The sequence below is a fragment of the Haemorhous mexicanus genome, chromosome Z (genome assembly GCF_027477595.1).
Source record: "Haemorhous mexicanus isolate bHaeMex1 chromosome Z, bHaeMex1.pri, whole genome shotgun sequence".
Lineage (NCBI taxonomy): Eukaryota > Metazoa > Chordata > Aves > Passeriformes > Fringillidae > Haemorhous > Haemorhous mexicanus.
The window spans coordinates 12527170-12547905 of NC_082381.1; the positions used below are offsets into that span (position 1 = coordinate 12527170).

At 37.1% G+C, this 20736-nt stretch overlaps 1 protein-coding gene across 11 annotated transcripts in view; it reads right to left on the reverse strand.

Moving 5' to 3' along the window:
• Positions 1-20736, reverse strand: part of MEF2C (myocyte enhancer factor 2C) — a 171955-nt gene that overhangs the window by 23883 nt on the left and 127336 nt on the right. For 5 of the 11 annotated variants that reach the window (XM_059837181.1, XM_059837183.1, XM_059837184.1 and 2 more), the window contains 3 exons: positions 13465-13608; positions 6872-7058; positions 5712-5759 (listed from right to left, as the gene is read on the reverse strand). In XM_059837181.1, coding sequence (XP_059693164.1) covers positions 5712-5759; positions 6872-7058; positions 13465-13608 — 379 coding nt within the window. Of the gene's footprint in view, positions 1-5711; positions 5760-6871; positions 7059-13265; positions 13404-13464; positions 13609-20736 lie in introns of all 11 variants that reach the window. The other 6 variants (XM_059837186.1, XM_059837189.1, XM_059837187.1 and 3 more) reach the window with 4 other exon arrangements.

A 20736-nucleotide genomic window follows, 5' to 3' on the forward strand; every position in this document is an offset into this window, starting at 1 on the left:
AGAAAACCTTGTAAGAGAAACACTTAAAGGCGTAATACCAGTAGAAGGAAAACCAGAGCAGTTATATTTTTAATTTCTTATCCCACTCCATGGTTTTAAGTCAACCTGCCAATTCATGAATTCTAATTGGATTTCACTGTATTGCATCACAAAGTCTGTTATGAATGACTGTGTGTCCTTTCTTTTGTGCTGTGAGATTCCTTGGACAGGAACTATTGTTTACTTCTACACCACATTTTGCCCAGTCTTTGGGCCAGAAGTCTGTGGATTATTGCACCCATCAAATGATAAGGGAGAGACGACAATTTATCATGCTCTTTGTGGCAAAGCCAGTTACTGTCTTAAAAATAGCTTGCCTGTAAACTGTGGTTTGAGAAATATTCCTCCAAGCTCATTTTATTTACATATTTCACACTTGTAGTCCAAGAATTACCTTCTCTTGACTATACCAAGCATGATTTCAGGGTAGAATAAAGAATATTTATGTAACATTTCAATTACTTAAAAAAAAAAAAATTGTTTATTTATTTATATTTATAGTTCCAAAAGACTTTAATGCAGCTAGATGTCTTTGAAATCATTGCTTATTTTTGGTACTGCTGGTCAGCTTAATTGGGCAGGTTGCACATCTTTTTACTGAACCACTCTTTGAGGATATACCATCCAGATTGCCTCTACCCTGAGGGAATATAACTTAAAAATTGTTACTATTATACATATTCCCATGTGGTTTGAAATACTAGTAGAATATATAATACTTTCACCCACAGTCAGTACACCATCTAGAAAAGGAAAGGGAGAATAAAAGCACTAGAAAATTATGATACTGGCTGGCACTTCAGGACCTCAGCCTTCAGAAGATGAGAAGGCAATTGTTGGCCTGTGCCTAATTTCCAGAAGGAAATGACTTGCTGTTGATTCAGAGGTAAATACAGGATTTGGTTATTAAAAAACATGGAATAAATTTTTCAAAATGCAAAGCTGATCTATTCAGTTTCTAATGCTTTTTAATAACAGGTTTAAAGGTTTTTTGAAGATGTTAAATTGAGAGACAGCAAATGCTTAGATCCTCTGACAGCATTTGCAGAGCCCCAAGAACTTTTGAATAACTTTCTCCTTTAGTTTAATATTAATGTCAAGATGGGGGCAGTGCAGAAATCGAATACAGAAACAAACATATTACAGAAATAAACAGCTGAAGTAGGTATATATTTTATTATACCTGTCATGGATTTAAAACTTGATATGGAAATTTTCCTTTGATTTTATTATTTAGAGTTGTTTTAAGTCTGTAGAAATGCTGTTGATTTAAATCAGCTCATTCCATTCCAAGGAAAACTTGATTACAAAATAAAAAATATCTTTCTCTGAAAGCCATACAAAAGGAAAAATAGAACCCAGTCTAAAAGGAGAACTCATTTTGAAAATTAAAAGTTCAAAGTAGAGACACAAAGAAAGACATCCCCCAATGCTGTTCTATTTTAAAACTTTAAAACTATTAAAAAATATTTCGTTTTCTATCAAACTTCCAACATAAAAAATAAGCCACTGAAGAAAAAATTCAGTTCAGATGATTGACAGTACTAAAACTTCACAGACACCTACTTGGGTTCAAGTTGCTTTTAAGAGGTTTTGTTAAACACTACAGTCTATTAAAATTAAAAGAACTTCACATACTCTGTTATGTAAACAGGTAGACATATCACTTAGCCTTCATGTAAAATAATGAAGCCACAGGGGCTAGCTTCTTAGCTGGATAGCTGGTCCCTCGTAGGGTAAGCGCCCCAGGCAAGCAGTCTCAAGGCTGGACACCTCAGCCCTCTGGAGGCTGGGGTGCCCTAGGCCAAACTGCAGCTCAGCCGTGGCCCCTAGCAAGCTTAGTGATTGTCAGCTCTTAGTGAAAATCAGCTCTTTTATGATTTCAGCTCTCAGCTTGCTCGTAGGGGCTGTGGCTGGCTGTGGCTTCTGGAAGGCAGACGAAGAGAGAGAGAGAAGTCTGCCAAGTGTTCCACGATGGTTTATTCTGAGGGTCTCGCAGAGGGTCTTGAAGCTGCTCTTCCAAAGAAATGGGCCAAGACAGCCTCTTTTATTGGGTTAAGGAGGATTGAAAACTGACCAATTGTAAGGGTTAGGGAAACTAGCCTATGGGGTCACAGAGAGATAAGCAGGCCTGGAGGACCAGAGTGAGGACTCCTGGTTCAATTCCTATGACTCAGCAAATACCTATCTCTAAACATCCCTCCACGGAGCTGTAGCTGGCCCTGTGCCTGCTACACCTTCATATTAGTTATGCAGTAAACTAAAATGGATTTAGAGCATGTCTATTAGGGTCCAAAAAGTTCTTGTTCTGTCTTTCAATCAAATGCCTCTGTTTTGAGAGAATAGTGCCAAAGACATTGCTGTATTTATAATTTAGCAATGATATGAAATGTGAAGATCACTCCAATTTTGTTGGCAGTTGTTACTGTCACGTGATAGAAACTACTCAATCAGTGTTTGGCTGAGAACAAATTTACTCTTACAAATCTCAGACAATCTTGGTTTACCTTAAAAATACCATACATGGTAATTAGTTGTGTAATATAATAAAGAAGTAGTCAGCTTTCTAAGTTCTATTTATGTCTTGGGTTAACTCCCAAGGTAAATTGTGGATGATTCCAGGGTTGCTACTGAAATAAACCAAACCAATGAAAAAACATACTTCTTTAAACACTGTCTTAAATAATCATTTTCCATTTCTGATATTACAATAATAATGTAATTTATTTTGGTGCAATTTATTGAAGTAGTGCAGAAACTGAGGTCTGGTACTAGCAAGAAAAAGTAGTTTCATTTTATAGTGGCAGAAATGAAACTGTTTGGACTCTTTTCTTTGTAGAATATTATTTTGAAGATATGCTATTTTTTTTTCACATTGTGGAAAAATGCAAGTTCAGAAGGTTCTAATTTGGCCAGAAATATGAACCGAAATATGATCATGCTACCAGCTTCTCAGTTGCCAGATAGAAGATAACACACAGGTACTTGTTTCTTGTGAAAAAATGATGAAAAAAGAGAACTTTTGATGTTTCTTCTTCTTCACCTTAAAGAAAGATGACTGTCCAAAATAGTGCCATTGTGGAATGATACAACTAAGAGGATTCAGCCTTATAGTGACCTTTCCATCTTCCTTCAGCCCTTTATCTAACTATTCCTATTGTTCTCCTTTAAAGAGATTTAGAAAACATTTCTTTTATGATGTTTAAAGCTTTTACTTTCCAATAAAGAGCAAAGACTATTCCTGTAATTAAATATTTATGATGTAGTCTTAGCAATGTTCCTCATATATATGCCCCTCATATAAATTGCTTACTCCAAAATTGCATTGCTTGAGGGCTCAATGCAAGTCCTTAATTTTTGGTTAAGAATAATCAAACCGTTGTCTTCCTATGCTTAAGTATGTTTTTATTATATTTCAAACCCACCCATAATAGGGAATATAAATTTTCAGCTGGTGTACTGATACACAGCTCTTATTAAGAGCAAGAATTATTAACAGAAATGCACATGCAGATGAGTTTTTGTGTTAGTATGGCCCTGTTTTAAAATAAAGCACTGCCTTCTTTACTAACTGCTTGTCAGTGCCTATTTAAAGCAGAGGGAGACCAGTAACGAGGTGATGATATTTCTAAATGGGCCAGGAGAGGGAGCCCCTTAATAGGGAGATCAATTCTATGTCAGTCCCTCAGCCGCTGTTCCTGAAGTTCTGCTCAAGCTTAAAAGATGAAATGTGAACACTGCAGAATGAATATTTTTTTAGCTCTATTTCAGAGGTTAACAGGAGACAATGAAAAAACCTATAATCTCCTGTCAAGATTTTTTTTTTTTTTGAGAACAAAAGAGACTGATAGTGAAGTTTCCATGGTCTGCCTTCCCTACTCTAAAATTAATACAAAACTACTTCCTAAAGCTTTAGTATGTGTTTAAACTGCCTTTCTGGTACAGCGCTGTGCAGCTCTAATTGTACTGTGAATGCATCGCACAAATATCTGTGACTCATCTATGTGTGAAAATAAAAGGGGAGTAGAGATCCCTAATTCAGGCTGGGAAAAGACAAGGGAGAAAAACCTTAAACCATTATATCCAAAATTTCTTAATAAGTGATTTTAACAGACAATATTGGAATTGCCATTTGTATCAGCTTTGATTTATGGCGGACAAAATGGGACTTCCAACTATTTTTCCATACAATTCTCCCTGAGAGCAGTTACTCCAGCAAATATCATGCTTTACTGTTATGAACAAAAAAAAAGGGTTACCCATTTTTTTTCCAAAAGTTGTAGAATTACAAGTTTAACCAGTTCTGGCAGAGGAGTGCTTTTGTTAGCTGCTTGTTGTAATCACCTGTTAAGTATCGGGTCGTTAGCCATCTATGGTTGAGAATTCACTCTATTGTATCAGCATCACCCTGCTTGTGGCCAGGTGGGAGGATGGCATCGGGGAGGGAACCAGGAGTTGATATGTAGATAAGTTTAGAGCCAAAATGCAATGGAGCAAGCCCCTATTCCAAACGCAATTAATAAACCCTTAAACCAGCGAGCCAATATGGAATTCAGAGATCAAAGTGGTCTCTAGACATCAGGGGTGAGGTGAGAAGCCAGCAGAGACTCTGAAAACCTTAATGGCCCCTCACCACAACTTAAGAAGATGTTGGTTGGAGCCAGGACCCGAGGCTGCCAACTCAAATTTGGGTTCTGGAGAGTGTATACTCCCACCTGCTCTCTTGAGGCCGCACCCCCAGCTCTGCCCTTTGTGGAAAACGCTTTATATGCGAACCTATGGAACCATCGGGTCTCCCAACCTTGAGCTGATCTCTTTTAATAACGGCATCATAAAGAAGAGATATCTCCTTCCCTGATTATTTTATTTTCCACTTAGTTGTTTTCTGTGAACATACATGTTCTCAAACTGCAAAAGTAATTTTGTTATTGTCTTTTGTAATCTGTTTTTGTCATAATGCACATTACTGATATTGCTTACAAATCAGTGAGTTTACTGAGCAAAGGGGACTACTCTGCCAACTAAATGGCTTATCTTTTTCTCTGCCTGGGTATTTTGAAAATCTTTTATCTGTTGTGTATAAAAGTAGTTAAGCAAATACATATGACAAAGCTTAAGTTAATTACTAATTATTTAAGTGAATGCTAACAGATTTTGTTGACTAGCAATGGTCTTAAGTGCAGGGGTTTGAAATACAGTTTACACACATTACATTACAGTACATTGAAATACAATGAGCAACTGACTATTGAAATTTTTATTTAAGATTAAATGAAGCCCCAATTCCACTCAAGTCAATGGCAAATTTTTCCAGGATGCAAAACGGATCAAAGTTTCTCACACTGACTCCACCAGAAGTTTTTCTTGAATATGCAAAGCAATGTACCCAAAAATTTTTATGGGAAGACTAATGTGAAGGAAACCAGACATTTGTTCCTGTGGAATTTATTGAGGTGTAAGATTTTTGATGCTACTAGACAACAAGTCTCTTTCTACTGATAAGAGAAGCACAAATATCAGTGACTGCTGCACAACCCAGCTGAGGGAGGGAATTAAAAATTGGTAATGGATTTTTACTATCCCCTCTCCAAAAGGGAGCTATTTTAAAGTCAGCTTTTGAAGTAAGTCCTTTATTCACTTGGAAAAATAAATATAAATTCTCCTCTCTTTACCTGCACTGGTGCCCGCACCGGTTGTGAGGTCCCCACCCATCAGGCCACCTAGGGGTTTGAAATGAAATGTAAATGAGCACAATAAATTACAACACTCAAACATTCAAAATATTTTCTCTATCTTCAATCAGCCTGCTGTAGTATGCATAATTTCTTTCCTCTGACTTCAACACGCAGTTGAATCAGACCCATAATTATAAAATCTTGATGTTTGATGTTACCTGTATAAGACACTTGCCTCTCAAAGACAAACAAAATATGGAGTACCCATAATTTCCTTATTTCAGTTTCATACTTCCACAGCATATGAAAAATTATGTTTGAAAGTTATGTACAGTACTCCTTCATTTGAAAACTATCTTTAGTTGAATGCTAGTCAGAAAAGTAAAGGATTGGGAGGAAGAGGTTGAAGATTCCTGGAGAAGAATGTAACTCAGAATAAATACATATACATAGTTTTTAATTTCCTCAGCCTTTCACAGACATTCACACTAAGGATTTTTAAAACTTCTCTTTGCACTTGGAGACCTCAAATGATTCTTTGAACCTGGAATACTTAAAGATCTTGATGTTGCTGGAGATAGACAGATAGAAACAACCTGATCCCCACTTACCCTCATCAGAGATGAGCTCTCATCATCACCAGAACAAAGCACAATCCTTGCTTTGTAAAGCACTGAAGTACAGAGCTCAACTGACATTAACCATCAAGGAACTTGTGAATGAATAAATAAAAATAAATTCTTCATTTAGTATGTAGACCAATTATTTAAGTAATAAGGGTACTAATTTACTTCATTTTTTTTTGCATTGGCTACATTTTCTTCCCTGCTTTGAGTACTTGCATGAATTAAATAGATAAGCTGCCTTTTTATGAAAAAGCATGCTGTCTGCCCTTCTGTCCTTTATTGACTTCACCGATTTTCTTCAATCTTAGTCAATAGTCAGTATTCAGGGTGGGATGATTTTTGGTTTGGTTTATTATTTTTTTTTTTTTTTTGTCTCTAGATTTTTCAACACAGCAATTTGGACAAGCTGACAAACTCTTATGATTGTTAAAAAGAGAGTTCTTTTTTCTTGGAGTACTATTTCAGGTGACCGAAGGCATGTAGGGAGCTGAGAGTAGAGCATTTGAAGGAATGGGATTGAACAGAGCCTACCTGTGTTACCTGCACTTGGAGGCCGATGTGTCACACCAGGAGACATGCTATTCCTTTGCAAAGAAGGATGAGCCAATGGTAAAAGGTTGGGGTTTCCCAGTGAGCTGACTGGATTACTGTATACCAAACTGTTGTGGTTGGACACTGGGATAGAAACTGGCATCTCAAAGTTTGGTGGTGGAACAGCCTGTAGAAGCAAAAATGAAAAATAAATATGAGAATAGTACAAAACTGAAACAGCCTTTAAGTACAGTTACTCTATATTTAGTTCAAATATTTTTTACTTGGTGGTTAAAACATTTATGCTTACACCTTTCCCCTAAGACTCAAGAGAAGCGTATCAAAATAATTACCAAGTCTTTTAAATATGATTTTTCAAATAATGATTCCATCTTCCTTTAATGCAGCTTGCACATTTGTTTCATAAGATCTGGATATTTTCATTTTTTCTACTTTTTTTTTTTTTGTTTAAAGAAAACCCATGCCTAATGCAGCATAATTTTCTATTTCTTTCATTCTTTGAAGTCCCATTTGTCATCTTAATCTAGTGTCATAGATTACTGCAAGATGAAAGTTACATGACAATGGTGACTTCATTACACGGAAAAAAATTGGAAGGGATAGAATACAAAGAGAAGGCTCTAATTTCAGCTTGCATTGCTTTAGCAACCAGAATTATCCCAAGTCACATAAAAGACACCAATACAGTAAAACATTTTCTAAATGAATTCCTATCTTAGCTTGGAAGGGCTTAAAAAAGGTTAAGTTCTCCTCAGGGACAGCTAACAAATACAAGAAATTTAGATACACACTAATCTTTGTGGGCTATTTTTTGTGGGATGGAGGTGGTGTTTAGTGATGCCTTTTCAATATCCTATTTTCCTCCCTAAAGGCAAGATCTTCTCCTGAGCCACTTTCCTTTGCAAGAATGTTTAAAAAAAAAAAAAAACACCCAAATAATATACCACACTAATAGAGATTGTGAGGAGATGCATATCTCATTACGCTCTTAGGAAGCTCAGTTCAGGTTTCCTTGGCTTGTTTTTTGTTGGTTGGGGTTCCTTGGGTAGCAGTTGCTTGAATTTTTATAAAAGTTACAACTACATTAGAAATCCATATTTAATTTATTTGTTTTAAAAATTATTTTCTTGCCTTTTTGATCAGAAAAACTTTTTCAGAATTACTTGACATCATTTTAAATATTCAATATGTGAATACAGACCAAGTACCCCTCAATTTGCAAGTTTTCTAACATTTATAATCTTATAAGCTTAAAGAAAAAGCTTAAATACATCAACAAATTTCTTTAAAGTATGCTGGTAACATATTCCAAGGGAGGAAATTAAAGGTTTTAATTTTATTGTTGGCAGCTGATAGTACTGGTGGGTCTTCAAGGACCTAGGAGAAGAGCTGGACATATCAACTGCTTGTCAGACAACCAAAACACCCTGACCTTGTGCCACCCATGTCTCTTTGGCTGGAGCTGTTGGCTATGCCCTCTGTATTATAGCACTATCCAAGACATTACAGTCATCTCTTAAGGTTGTTTTTTTTTTTTTTTTCTTTAGTGGTCCTCTCTAGGGACAGAGAAAATTTTACTCTAAATATAGAGGAATTATTTTGCCTAACCACTGAAACAAAGAGCAAGATTGTCAGGGTATGATGTCAAGGATACTTTATACAAATGCCTTTGAACTATTTCGAAGTGTTATTTAGCTCTGATACCCTTTCCTTTTTTTGAGAGATGGCCATAGCAACAGTAGTTGAGTAGATGGACCTGATGGCAGTACTCCCCATCCTGGGGGGACAAAGTAATTTGCTTCCCTTTGCTGAGAAGCTGAAATGCACTCCAAGGGCTGTATTTTTCATAGAGCTGATTGATTTAAGTAGAGGTAGGAAAGGAAGGTGAGGTGTTTTGAGAATCCACATGTTGTACATCTAATCTACAGATGTAAGAATCTACATGTAATCTGCACCCTTATGAGTCAGGTCTAAGCTCCTTGGAAACAGGGTCACATAGCATAATCTGAAACATTTGATCAGCTTGAAGGTATGTTTTGAAGCAAGCAATTCTTTTTATTGACCACAGAAGGACCCAAAACGTTCCTAAATCCCGTGTTAGTCAGAAGCACATGACTATTTGTGGAATTCAAAGTCAGTGTTTGAGCTCTCAGTGTTTCAGTCCCAATTACAGCCTGATGTGAGACATGAAGAAGCCAACATGGATTTTCTGATTATTGCAACATCCAGAGCTGTGATGGAGTTCTCTCTGCCTGGTGGTTTTGAGCCTGTGGACCTGCCTGCTTGAGTACCAGTCCATGTTGCATGTCAAGGCAACACTTTGCATAAGGTTTTTGTTACCCTGTGTCACAAGACCAATGAAGTCTGCCTTCTGAGTCTGGGTAGAGACTAATATTGCCTCTATTATCTTAATATCTTTTCCTAATCGAAATTTCTGTTATCTAAACTGAAACACCCATACGAATGCAAAACTGAAGGTCTTGCCAGAATTCTAAAAGCTTGTTTGCTTTAATGACTATGTTCTTCCTTCTATGTACAAACCAAACTGTTCAAGATTCTTCTTTTTCTACATTTGTACAAAAGAGCTCCAATCTTGGTAGCTCTTCAGGTTGCCAGTCTCCCTAGTTATGTGAAACTGTTACTTAGCTTTAATTTTGTAATTGAAAAAATATTATTTTTAAATAGTTGAATTATTTAATTTCTGTACTAATAGTCTAATTTTTGCCATTTTACCCACTATCTGAAACAACTTACGTCTGTTTACAGAGCACTTCATAGACAATTTTATAAGAGCAAATTTAGTTTACTCTCTGCTTTTCAGCACAATATACTGTATCTGAAATACAGTAGTTTTTATTTCTTCTTCACCACAGTCAAAAGTTAAGAGAGAGAAGTTTGACAAGATAAACATCAGTATTAAACACAACATTTGTAGGTACAGTTTTCTCTGTTTGTCTAACTTTATTAGTGTTACAAATTCTTCACAAAGAACTGCAATGTCCTGCAGATTCCCTAGTCATTCCTGGTGGTAAGCCATGGGTCATATTGATTCCATTTCAGCCTGATGGACATTAAAGTTTCTGATGCATTTGTGAAATATCTATACTAGTAGGAGCTAGGGAGGAACTGAGGCCATCTGAGGCCACAGAGCAGTTCATGTCCATACCACAAAGCTTTCTCATCCTCAAAAACATCATGACTACCTGTAGACTGACAACTGGGAATTGTTCCTGGCCTGGACTAACAAACAAACAAACAAAATGAAGAAATTGTCTGGGAGAATGTTATTTGGCATCAAAAGGTGTCAAAAGTCGGATGGGGACTGTTCAAAAACTCACCTCAGAGATAAGCACGCTTCATGCTGCTTTAGTGTATTTTTTGCTTTTTTGGCTAATTCTAATATAGACAAAATTTATACTGTCGTGTGTATAAAGTTTGCCACATTTTGCCTATTTTCTCCCCTCCCTTTGTCTTTTCTCCTTTGGACACTACTGCCAAAGAGGGCAGATGGCTCACCAGAGAGGATACTGCCAGTGTGCAGCACACAATGTTAGATGCTCACTCCACAAGCTATGGCACATTTTGCCAAACAAAGCGTTGGACACTCAACCCCCTTGGAACTTAATGGGCCAAGTATTCTGTGTTAAGTATGGTTTTATCCCCCCCATATTCAACCAGGCCTTCATTTATTTAGAGACAGAGATACTTATAGCTTCCTTCTAGTAGGCTATTTCTGTCTCCTCTGCTTTCATCATTCTTATGAAATTTACAAATAAGTGTCTAATTTTTGTCAGATGGTTATAGAACAATATGAATACTTATTCCCAGAAAATTATCTGAGGAAACATTATTGGGCTTAGCTATTAGTAGCAAAAAACCAACGTTGTTTTTATTTGGCAACAACTTTTTTATGTTACAAAACCAGGCAGAGGCAATGCATTGTTTTATATATTCTGTAAGTAGGGATTTAGAGACTTGACTCAGTGACTTTATTATTAATTTTGCTTTCTTCTCTCCAATTTTCTCAGCTACCTTCGATAATCACAAGTAAATGAATATATCTTCCCTGACTTAGTTTTTCTGATTTGTCCAGTTAAGACTATTAGTGTATATATTACATAATATTTATATATAAAACCAGATAGTTACAAATTTCCATTATGGATAAGTTGTGATCTCGATCTTCCCCATTGCATCTCTGCTTAATGCCAAGAGAAGGAATTCCTGTTGTATTATCAGACAATATCTACTGTTTCTTCCTATTGTGGTAAGCAACTTAATTGAGGACAGAGGCCCTGAGCTCAGCTTGTGATGTAGTTAGAGAATGGCTATTCTGACTTTTACGAAAAAATGCTAACATTTTGCTGTTCTATATCTCTGAAGCATCTCTGAAGTAATTGCACAAAAAGATTAATAACTGCACCTCAGAACCTCCTGAACCATAGGACGTTATACCCTAAATCACCAATTAATTCTTGAAGTAGGACTATATTTGATGTTGAGAAGTTATATTTCATGAAGCAATGGGAGTAAAATTCCATTAATTTTGGGAAAACAAAACTGATATACCATGCTTGGATTAACTGTCTGGTTTCCAAATATTATATATTTCCTCAGTTTACAGAAAAGACTATTTTCCAAATGTTTGTGGAGGTAAAAAAAAAAAAAAAGATAGAACTCACTACTACAAGAATGAATTTTTTCCAAGGTTTTTTTAAAAATGTTTTAAGATTTCAGATTATTATAACATGACCTGTTTTGTTAGGAAAGAAAAGAAACAGGTAGCATGAGATTAATAGATGTTCTGAAGGATCATTCCAAATATATTTTAAGGCAGAAAAGTGGCTTGATGAAAATTCTGTCAGTTTGATTTGAAAAAAACCAAAAGTCATCCTTGAAAGAGAAACAGCATGAAAGAATGACAATTGGTGGGATTTTGATGCGAAAAAGTGTTAAGCAGTTTGGTTTATAAAAGTCTCCCTAAATACTGCAGTCATCATTTGTCAAGCTGCGTTGCATCCTGAGAAACCAAATTAATAGTGACAGCTTTTGAGCTTTTTTGTTCAGAGAAAAATGGCCAAGAAGAAAATAAAAGGGAGGTAAAAAAAATTGGATAGGTCTGTATTCCTCCCTGAGATTCTACATACCTGTTGGGTATCCTTAGCCAGTCATTTTTATCAAATTTGGTGCTTTTCTAGTCTCTGGGAAAGTGTTATTTAGTGTCTTTATATTTTTCAAAAAATATTTCTGGCCTGATGTAAGAACTTCTTCAAATTTTAATTACCTTGAGTGAAAAATACTTCTGCTGAGACTTAATAGAAAGAACACTTAGAGTGCTTGAGATAGAATCTGAGCTTCCTTAAGAAGTATCCTCATCTTAGTTGTCAGATTTTGTATGTGTAATTGACTAACAGTACAGAAGACACTGTGCATTCTGGGTATCCAGACAACATTTTTGGTAGATAACTATGTAACCTTTGTATGGGAATGACAAATGAACACATACAAATGATCTCTTACTCTTTTTTAGAAATAAGAAGTTACCAATGCAAATTCAAATGCTTCTTTGGATCTATGCAAATCTTTAAAAATGTAATACTAAACATAATGACAAAAAATTCCTCTTTGTATGTCTCGTGCAAAACAAATAGGACATGCAGAGTTATTTCTCTTAGATATCTGGCAAGGCATATGACTGATTGTTAGAAAATTTGACTTGGTTAAAACAAAACTTAGCTCATGTTAAAGCATTAAAGTAATGCTGATGAGGTCAAAGCAAGTTCTCTAATAAAGCTATAAAATCACCCCAACACACAAACATGTCTGAGACCTGCTATTAGGCTCTCATGCAGTCTGTTTCTCTGCAGCAAGCAAGAAGCTGTAACCCTTCAGTGCTGCAACTGAATTTAGCAGAGACAATGGAGAATTAAAATTACACATACTAAACACACTAATTACTATATAAAAAGCAATTTCAGTTTTACATTGCTTTTTCTATATTGCCACAGAAAGTATTCTGTCAGTCTGTTAGCCTGTCCGCAAAGAAAGATTTCCACTGGTTTTTTTAAGTATAATTTGGGCAAGCGGTGTAGTAAAACACTACTGTAAATTTAGTGAATATAGTTCATATACATATGTTTCACTTCCTTCTGTAGGTTTCACTCATAATAGGCTTTGTCTGTGTGTCAGGGTTAGAGACTTGAAAGAAAAATATGCTGCGGGAAATTTTCTCAGCACAGTGCTTAGTTATGTATTTGGCTATTAAAGCCTCTTTCTAGCTGAATTTTTTTCTTTGAGAAGCCCGAACTGAAAGGGTTATGGTTTGTTACTGCGGCAGTTATCAGCAGACAGCCATCTAACCTTTGGTACTTACAGGTATTTTATGGCTCTTGATCATATTATCAAATTCTTCATTAATTTTTTTGTATTTTTCTTCAGTGCGTGGGGTGAGAGCATAAGAGGAGTCAGGATCAGGGCTTTCACAAGCTTTGTTTTCTTTCTTGTGCAATGCCTGCCAGATTCAGAGAAATATCAGAAAGTAAAAAAAATGAAAAGGAGCTCAGAATACTTACACATAATCTTTGCCTGCTGATCATTAGATCAATATCTTCATTAAGTTTTCTGTACTTGTCCTCAGACTCAGGGCTGTGACCTACTGAATCGTCTGCATCAGGGTCTGGACTGTCACAGCCATTAAGTCCTTTCTTTCTTAATGTCTGAAACACATAATTTGGGAAGTTCAATCCTTGACATGGGCTGCAAGAAAGACTCTGCAGTGTTAAAGAAACACAAACTGCTCATCATAGAAAAGTGCTAAATTATGCTTTAAGGAAGGAAAGTGACTAATGATCCACCACTCTCTTGTGTGGTTTCCAGTAATGAGTGAGGACCATACAAGACCTCTTTCTTCTGAAGCTGGGACCAATCAATAAAGAATGAATCTGACAACTAACAAAAATTTAGTGCGTATGCTAGTATCTCCCCTGCTTCGTGATTCCCATATCCCACAGCATTAAGGGTTTAAACTAAACACAGAGTGCAATTTATTTTAATATAAACCAAACTTAACATATTTATCTATACTGTTCACCGTGGAATACACTGATGTACTTATTTTCTTTTAAGGAAGGTGCAGGAGGGGAGAATGGAAAAAGAACTGAACCTGCAACAAATTTAGGAGTTCAGTTCTTCACAGAGGAAGAATAATTACCCAAATAGAATTCAAGGACTTTAGCAATGATATTCCTAAGTCTATGCTTGTGATAGGACAAGATGGAGGACAGAGTTGATGATATGGTTATGAAATAACAATTAAGAGCTTCTAGACATGATGTTTACTTTTAATTGACTACACTTAGAGTGCTACAAATGCACAGGGCTAAAGCTTAATGCACAGGAGAAAGCACTGCTAAAACAGATGCTAATTGAAAAATCAAAATGAAAGAATTTTAGGTTCAGCTACTCAAATACACATAATCATGATTATCATCAGTAAGATAGGAGAGTTGAAAAATCTTAAAACCAGGACTGAATCGCAATTCAGAATTGCAATTCAGAACAGTTGTCTGACTTCAAAAAGGCTTTAACTGTTCCACATTTACAGAGCCCCAAAGAACAGCCATAGGCTATATTAAGGTAAAAGAATATGAGAAGAAAGTGTGGACTCCTCAAGTACAAGCAGTAATACAGAAAGCAAATACATTCACAGTTTCTCATATTTAGCTTCAAGAATGAGTCACTCAAAAACTCTTCAAAGTCTACTTGGCTGTCTACAAACTTTTAAAATTAGCTTGCAGCCCATTCTGTGTTGAAACCTGGCTAAGCACTCTCAATTACAATGAAAATATCACATATTTTGTCTGTTAGTAAGTGGATAATGTGCACTGTCTGTCAGTGTGGGATACTCTGGTATCTTTTTGCCTTCTCAGAATGGTTGTGTATCCGCTTTTTGTTCCTTCAGGAATAGTGCATTTCATAATTATATTTATGATGATGGTCATCTTACTACTGTTACTACCCTTAAATATTATAATGTCATGCCTTGTTCTCATACTATGGAAAAACCCCTGAACCTTCCATTTTCATCTACTAAACAAAATGATAGTGATCTGCTCTACGAGATCTGAGCCTTCTAATCTCCCATTGCAGACCTCTGACACAGATTTAGGCATTTGTGAAACGCTGGCTCAATGCAGACCTGTCCTTTCAAACTTCGTATCTATAAAGATGCAAGTAAAATCCATGAGCTACTTCCTTAACACCAACTAAATTATAATCCATTGGAATAAAAAATTGAGATGCTGAAACAACCTGAATGATTCCCTACACCTTTTTCCACTCTCCTTGCTCTTTTATCTTTTAAATGTTAAATGTTCAGTTAACAGAACAGACATAACCATACATGATATCTACTGCTAGCAGCTTGAAATAACGCAATTACCAAGAGGGTTTTGCAATCAGCTTCTGTTTAATAGATTTAATAGGCGCAACAAAATATAGTATAAGCAAAATGTCTCATTGCAAGCTCAACTAACATTCTTCTCTTCACATAAGCACCAAACAGTTGTCCTCTGAATTTATAAAATATTCTGTTTCAAGCTTAGATCAAGCTGTCCAAACATGAAACCAAGATCAGCATACTTGGGACCATTTCCAGAGATCATATGATGCACTGATGGAGTCCTGCTGGTTCCTATGGAGTCCCTGAGGACAGATGTGGATGTGAGCTGGACTAAATGGCTTCTTCAACTTCAGACTTTGAGATGGCAGACAAAAAGAAATATGAAAAGAGAACTGGAGGAATGCTTTGTAGCCTCATTGAATCTTTTCCCCTCCCATCATTCACAAATTCTTGCCTGCTGAATTCACAAGACTGTCTGTGAGAAGCAGATGTATCTTGCCCTCAGCATACTTACAATACCCTAAAGTTCTGCAAATGATTGCTTAGCATCAGTTGTTACTGAGGTTTGTAGAAGTTCGGGGATGCAATGCACCTTTCAGATGCTCAGAAGAGGAAAGGCAATGTGAGCCAACATATGTCTTACAACAGTCTCCAAACAGACTGCATTCCCTCCTATAGTAGAAGTATTTTTACTAGATATTTATTTTTTCATAATTTTCATACCTTTAGAAAGTAGGTTGCTTGCCACACCAGGCAGAAGAGAAACAATCTCTATTTTCACTAGAAAAGCCAAGAATGAAATGTAATAAATTTTGTCAATATTCTACCCAAAATTAACTTTAGCCCTAAAGAGAAGAGGCAAACCTTTTTCTTGCAAAATAACCACCAGTCTTGTGGTTTTGGCTGGCACAGTAATCAAGCTCAGTAATGCAGATCACTTGCTACCTGCCCATCGCACCTCAAAAAAATTCAAATCAAATCAAATCAAACAAACACAGACACAAACCCTTAACCTCCATCTAGAAAACACTACAGAAATCCCAAAAAAACCCAAGAATGTATCTCAATGAGATGGGTTAAGGCTAGGCAACAGGAATTCCACACATTATTTCCACTAAGAGGCACACCTCCTAGCTTTGTGATTGCTGGAACTAATGCCTAGTTCCCTGTGAATTTCATTTTGGGGTAAAGTGCAATATGCAGAGCAGATCTCCTGTGGGAGGATCTCTGGGGATTTCTCTTCTCAGTACCCATCCTTCTGGTGACCCTTTTCTGCTTCTGTTTGTCACAACTCAGGCTGAAATGCTGCCTTCAGCTGGGAGTATTTTGTGGTTCTCTTTTCTTGCACAAGAACATACAATTTTCCTGAAACTTGTTGGAATTTCACTGTCTTGGAGACCCCTTCCTTTGTACTAGATTTGCTTGGCAATGAATAAAAAATGAAATTGTAAGGGAAAAGACAGAAGAACAGATTGGTTGATTATACCAGGACAGGAACACACAGGCTCACATCAAAGTCTTCCTCTGGAGAGGAGAGCAGGCTGGAAGTGCTTAAACTCTGCACTAAGGTAATGAGTTGTATCAAGGGCAGAAATAATGACCCGGAACATATTAGGATTATCTCTGCCTCCTCAACATGCAGGCTACAGTTTTTCCCTATCTCATTACTTTGTTTGTTATTTTACTTTCCTCCATGTCATTAACTACCGCATTAAACTTCTCTTTTTTTTTCTCTTCATTTTTCCCATTGTTGGTGTGCTTCAACAAAACACAAGTTTGTACAGTGCATGTAAAAGCTGACCAGTGTCAAACTGATTAACCCTTTTTCACAAGCTCTTTAGGCTTTGCGTCAAGATTTCCCCCTCTCCTCTATTTAGTGTCACCTCTTGGAAGAAGATGATGGTTCTGGAGTCTTTGACAGTCTTACAGTCATTTCGAAACGATTTTTCTTATGATGTTGAGTTTTCATAGACTCTTACAAACCCTAGAACAGACCTATCACATCCTCCTGGAGATTAGCTAGCTTCCAAAGATTTCATGACTATTCTGGGAATTTTTAAAAGGATAAAATAACACAAATGTGTAGTGCATTGCACTCTGGCTTAGATTTCAACTGAAATCTAAGCCAGATTTCAGTTATTTTTAAAGAAAAAAAGCTATTTTTCAACTATGGAAGCGCCATTTCTTCCAAACAATTAAAAAAGTAACTATATTGGACTCCAATAACCTGAAATTAGCCAAGGCATATGAAAAACAAAATGGTGTAAGGAAAACAACCTTTGGCTAAAATGTGCTGTGCTGGCAATTAACTTAAATCCTACTCTGTAAATCTCAGAGAAGTGCTAATATAGTGACATGCTGACTGCTGCAAAATGAACAATAAACAACTATTTGTTTTCATTTCATGCAAAATTTATTTATTTTTAATTTATTTTTGAGCTTTATGGAAGCTCAAAAGAAAATATAGCAGTAATACCCAGGTCTGATTTTATCAAGGCAATGAAAATCATTGTGATTTTGAAGACTTTTGAGGAGGAAAAGCCTTTAATTTTCTTAATCTAGTCTCTGTTTCTGCAGTTTCATCCTCCAGATTTTTTTTTGTCTTTTTTAGCACTTCTTTAACATAATGAGTGGAGAAGGTTAGAAATGATTTTATTTCTTTCCATCTTATAATTTAGTTTTTTCATCTTTCTTTTTAATTGGTTTATCTGCTATGGAACTGTAGCAGCAGCTCTCTGACCACAAAGAGAAACACAACTTTCCCAGGCATCGTTTTGGGAAAAGCCTGTGAGACGATCAGAGAAAAGAATGGAAGACAATTCTTATCTTAACTTACTACACCTAATATTGTAAACATGTAAAATATATTGTAGAAATTTCTTTACCAAAGAATAGTTTCTTAATTAACAGATAGTAGTAGTATTTAAAGTAGAGGACTTAATAAGTCCAACTATATCCCAACTACCCGAAAAAACAATATGTTTCTTAATAAATAATCTTAATAAATAAATAAATAATTTTTCTTATTAAATAAATAATAATAATCAACCTTCTATAAATACATAGAATCTATAAAATTTATTACCCAGTCCTGGCCTACTGCAATGACATGGAACCGCTTATCATAGCACTCCAGGACTTGGAAATGCTCACAGTATAGATGCCAAATTAAACACTAGGTCAGTTGATGAAGTTTCCAAAAGATTCAGACCAGCCCAATATGTTAATTTTTGATATCCTTTGCAAGAAAGACCTAACCTAACCTAAGGTTAGGTTAACCACTAACTTCATTTGTGTGATGAAAAGTGTGATATCAATGGGTCTTCTTCTGTAATAAAATTTTACATTATGGAAAAATTCAGAAAAGCACCTGCAAGTTGGCAAAATTGAGCATTAAAGAAAGAGATTTTGCATTCTCTCTTCGAGAAAGCACACAAACCTCTGGAACCTTCCCATCTCCAGCTTCATCATCTCTCCCAAAGGGAGATGTAGGCGCAGCAGCACAGCAAGGTGTGCTCTCTGATATAGATGAGAGGCATGCAAACAGGCAGCAGGAGATGTGGTGATGCTGACCAGTCTGTTCCAGGCTGCAAGATCAACACAGACAAGTCCTGGGGGCTCTGGGGCTGCACCAGCTGCACTGCCTTCCTAAGCTCCCCCATACCCAAGTTAGGTAGCAGAGCTATAGGTAACAAAGTAAAAATTCCACTCTCCTAGTGGCCTTTTAAAAAAACAGATTTTATTTGTACTGACACTGCAAAATATTGTATAGACGCCTTAGCACACAACAAGTGTGTGAGTGAAAGAGGATAAACTGAACTCTGTAATCCAGTAGAGATCTCATGCCCTGATGAGTTTGCAGTACATATGTACTGTGTACTGTCAAATCCACTGTTCGACCACTTGTAAGCAGAAAGAGGCAGGTGTTACTGGCAAAGGGTGTCTGTGTTGCTTGATTTCTCAAGCATGATTAGAGAAGGTATTTGAGGGTGGTGAGAATAATCACTTGGCATGTGCAAATGAAAGGCAAATCCAAGCAGAGAGTTTGGTGTAATGTTTTGAAAAGCACATTTATGTGTATTTTTTTGAAGAAGAAAGATGTATAGTACCAGAAAATGGAATTTTTTTATTTGGAACTTCAGTAAAGTAGTATTGAAAATATTAGCATGGGGTTATAAAAGTTCAGTTTATATAAGCTCTGTAGCTTGTTTCAAAAGGAATACAAACCACAAAAACATTTTATGATTTTTGAAAAAGAGGTAAGAAATGTTCAGTTTTTCTGTATTACTGCTATACATTTTTGTGTGCATGGAGTTGGTTAGATAATGTAATTGTAATAATATTTTATGTGATTCTCCTAAACATACAATTAAAGTACATTAGTACCAGCATACTAGTTTATGTCCATTATCAAATGTAAGAATTTGAGAACTTTGTATTAATGAAGCATAAAATTTGAGACATTAGTTACATGTAAGTTAGGAAATTCAGATGGGTAATTCCCATAGCAACCAATCTCTTCCTCTGAATTTTTCATTTCAGTAGAACCTTTCATTACTTGATTGCACCATACATTGCATCATGCAATTTCACCCTCTCCTCTCCTCTCCTCTCCTCTCCTCTCCTCTCCTCTCCTCTCCTCTCCTCTCCTCTCCTCTCCTCTCCTCTCCTCTCCTCTCCTCTCCTCTCCTCTCCTCTCCTCTCCTCTCCTCTCCTCTCCTCTCCTCTCCTCTCCTCTCCTCTCCTCTCCTCTCCTCTCCTCTCCTCTCCTCTCCTCTCCTCTCCTCTCCTCTCCTCTCCTCTCCTCTCCTCTCCTCTCCTCTCCTCTCCTCGAGTCTCCTCTCCTCGAGTCTCCTCTCCTCTCCTCTCCTCGAGTCTCCTCTCCTCTCCTCTCCTCTCCTCTCCTCTCCTCTCCTCTCCTCTCCTCTCCTCTCCTCTCCTCTCCTCTCCTCTCCTCTCCTCTCCTCTCCTCTCCTCTCCTCTCCTCTCCTCTCCTCTCCTCTCCTCTCCTCTCCTCTCCTCTCCTCTCCTCTCCTCTCCTCTCCTCTCCTCTCCTCTCCTCTCCTCTCCTCTCCTCTCCTCTCCTCTCCTCTCCTCTCCTCTCCTCTCCTCTCCTCTCCTCTCCTCTCCTCTCCTCTCCTCTCCTCTCCTCTCCTCTCCTCTCCTCTCCTCTCCTCTCCTCTCCTCTCCTCTCCTCTCCTCTCCTCTCCTCTCCTCTCCTCTCCTCTCCTCTCCTCTCCTCTCCTCTCCTCTCCTCTCCTCTCCTCTCCTCTCCTCTCCTCTCCTCTCCTCTCCTCTCCTCTCCTCTCCTCTCCTCTCCTCTCCTCTCCTCTCCTCTCCTCTCCTCTCCTCTCCTCTCCCCTCTCCCCTCTCCTCTCCTCTCCTCTCCTCTCCTCTCCTCTCCTCTCCTCTCCTCTCCTCTCCTCTCCTCGAGTCTCCTCGA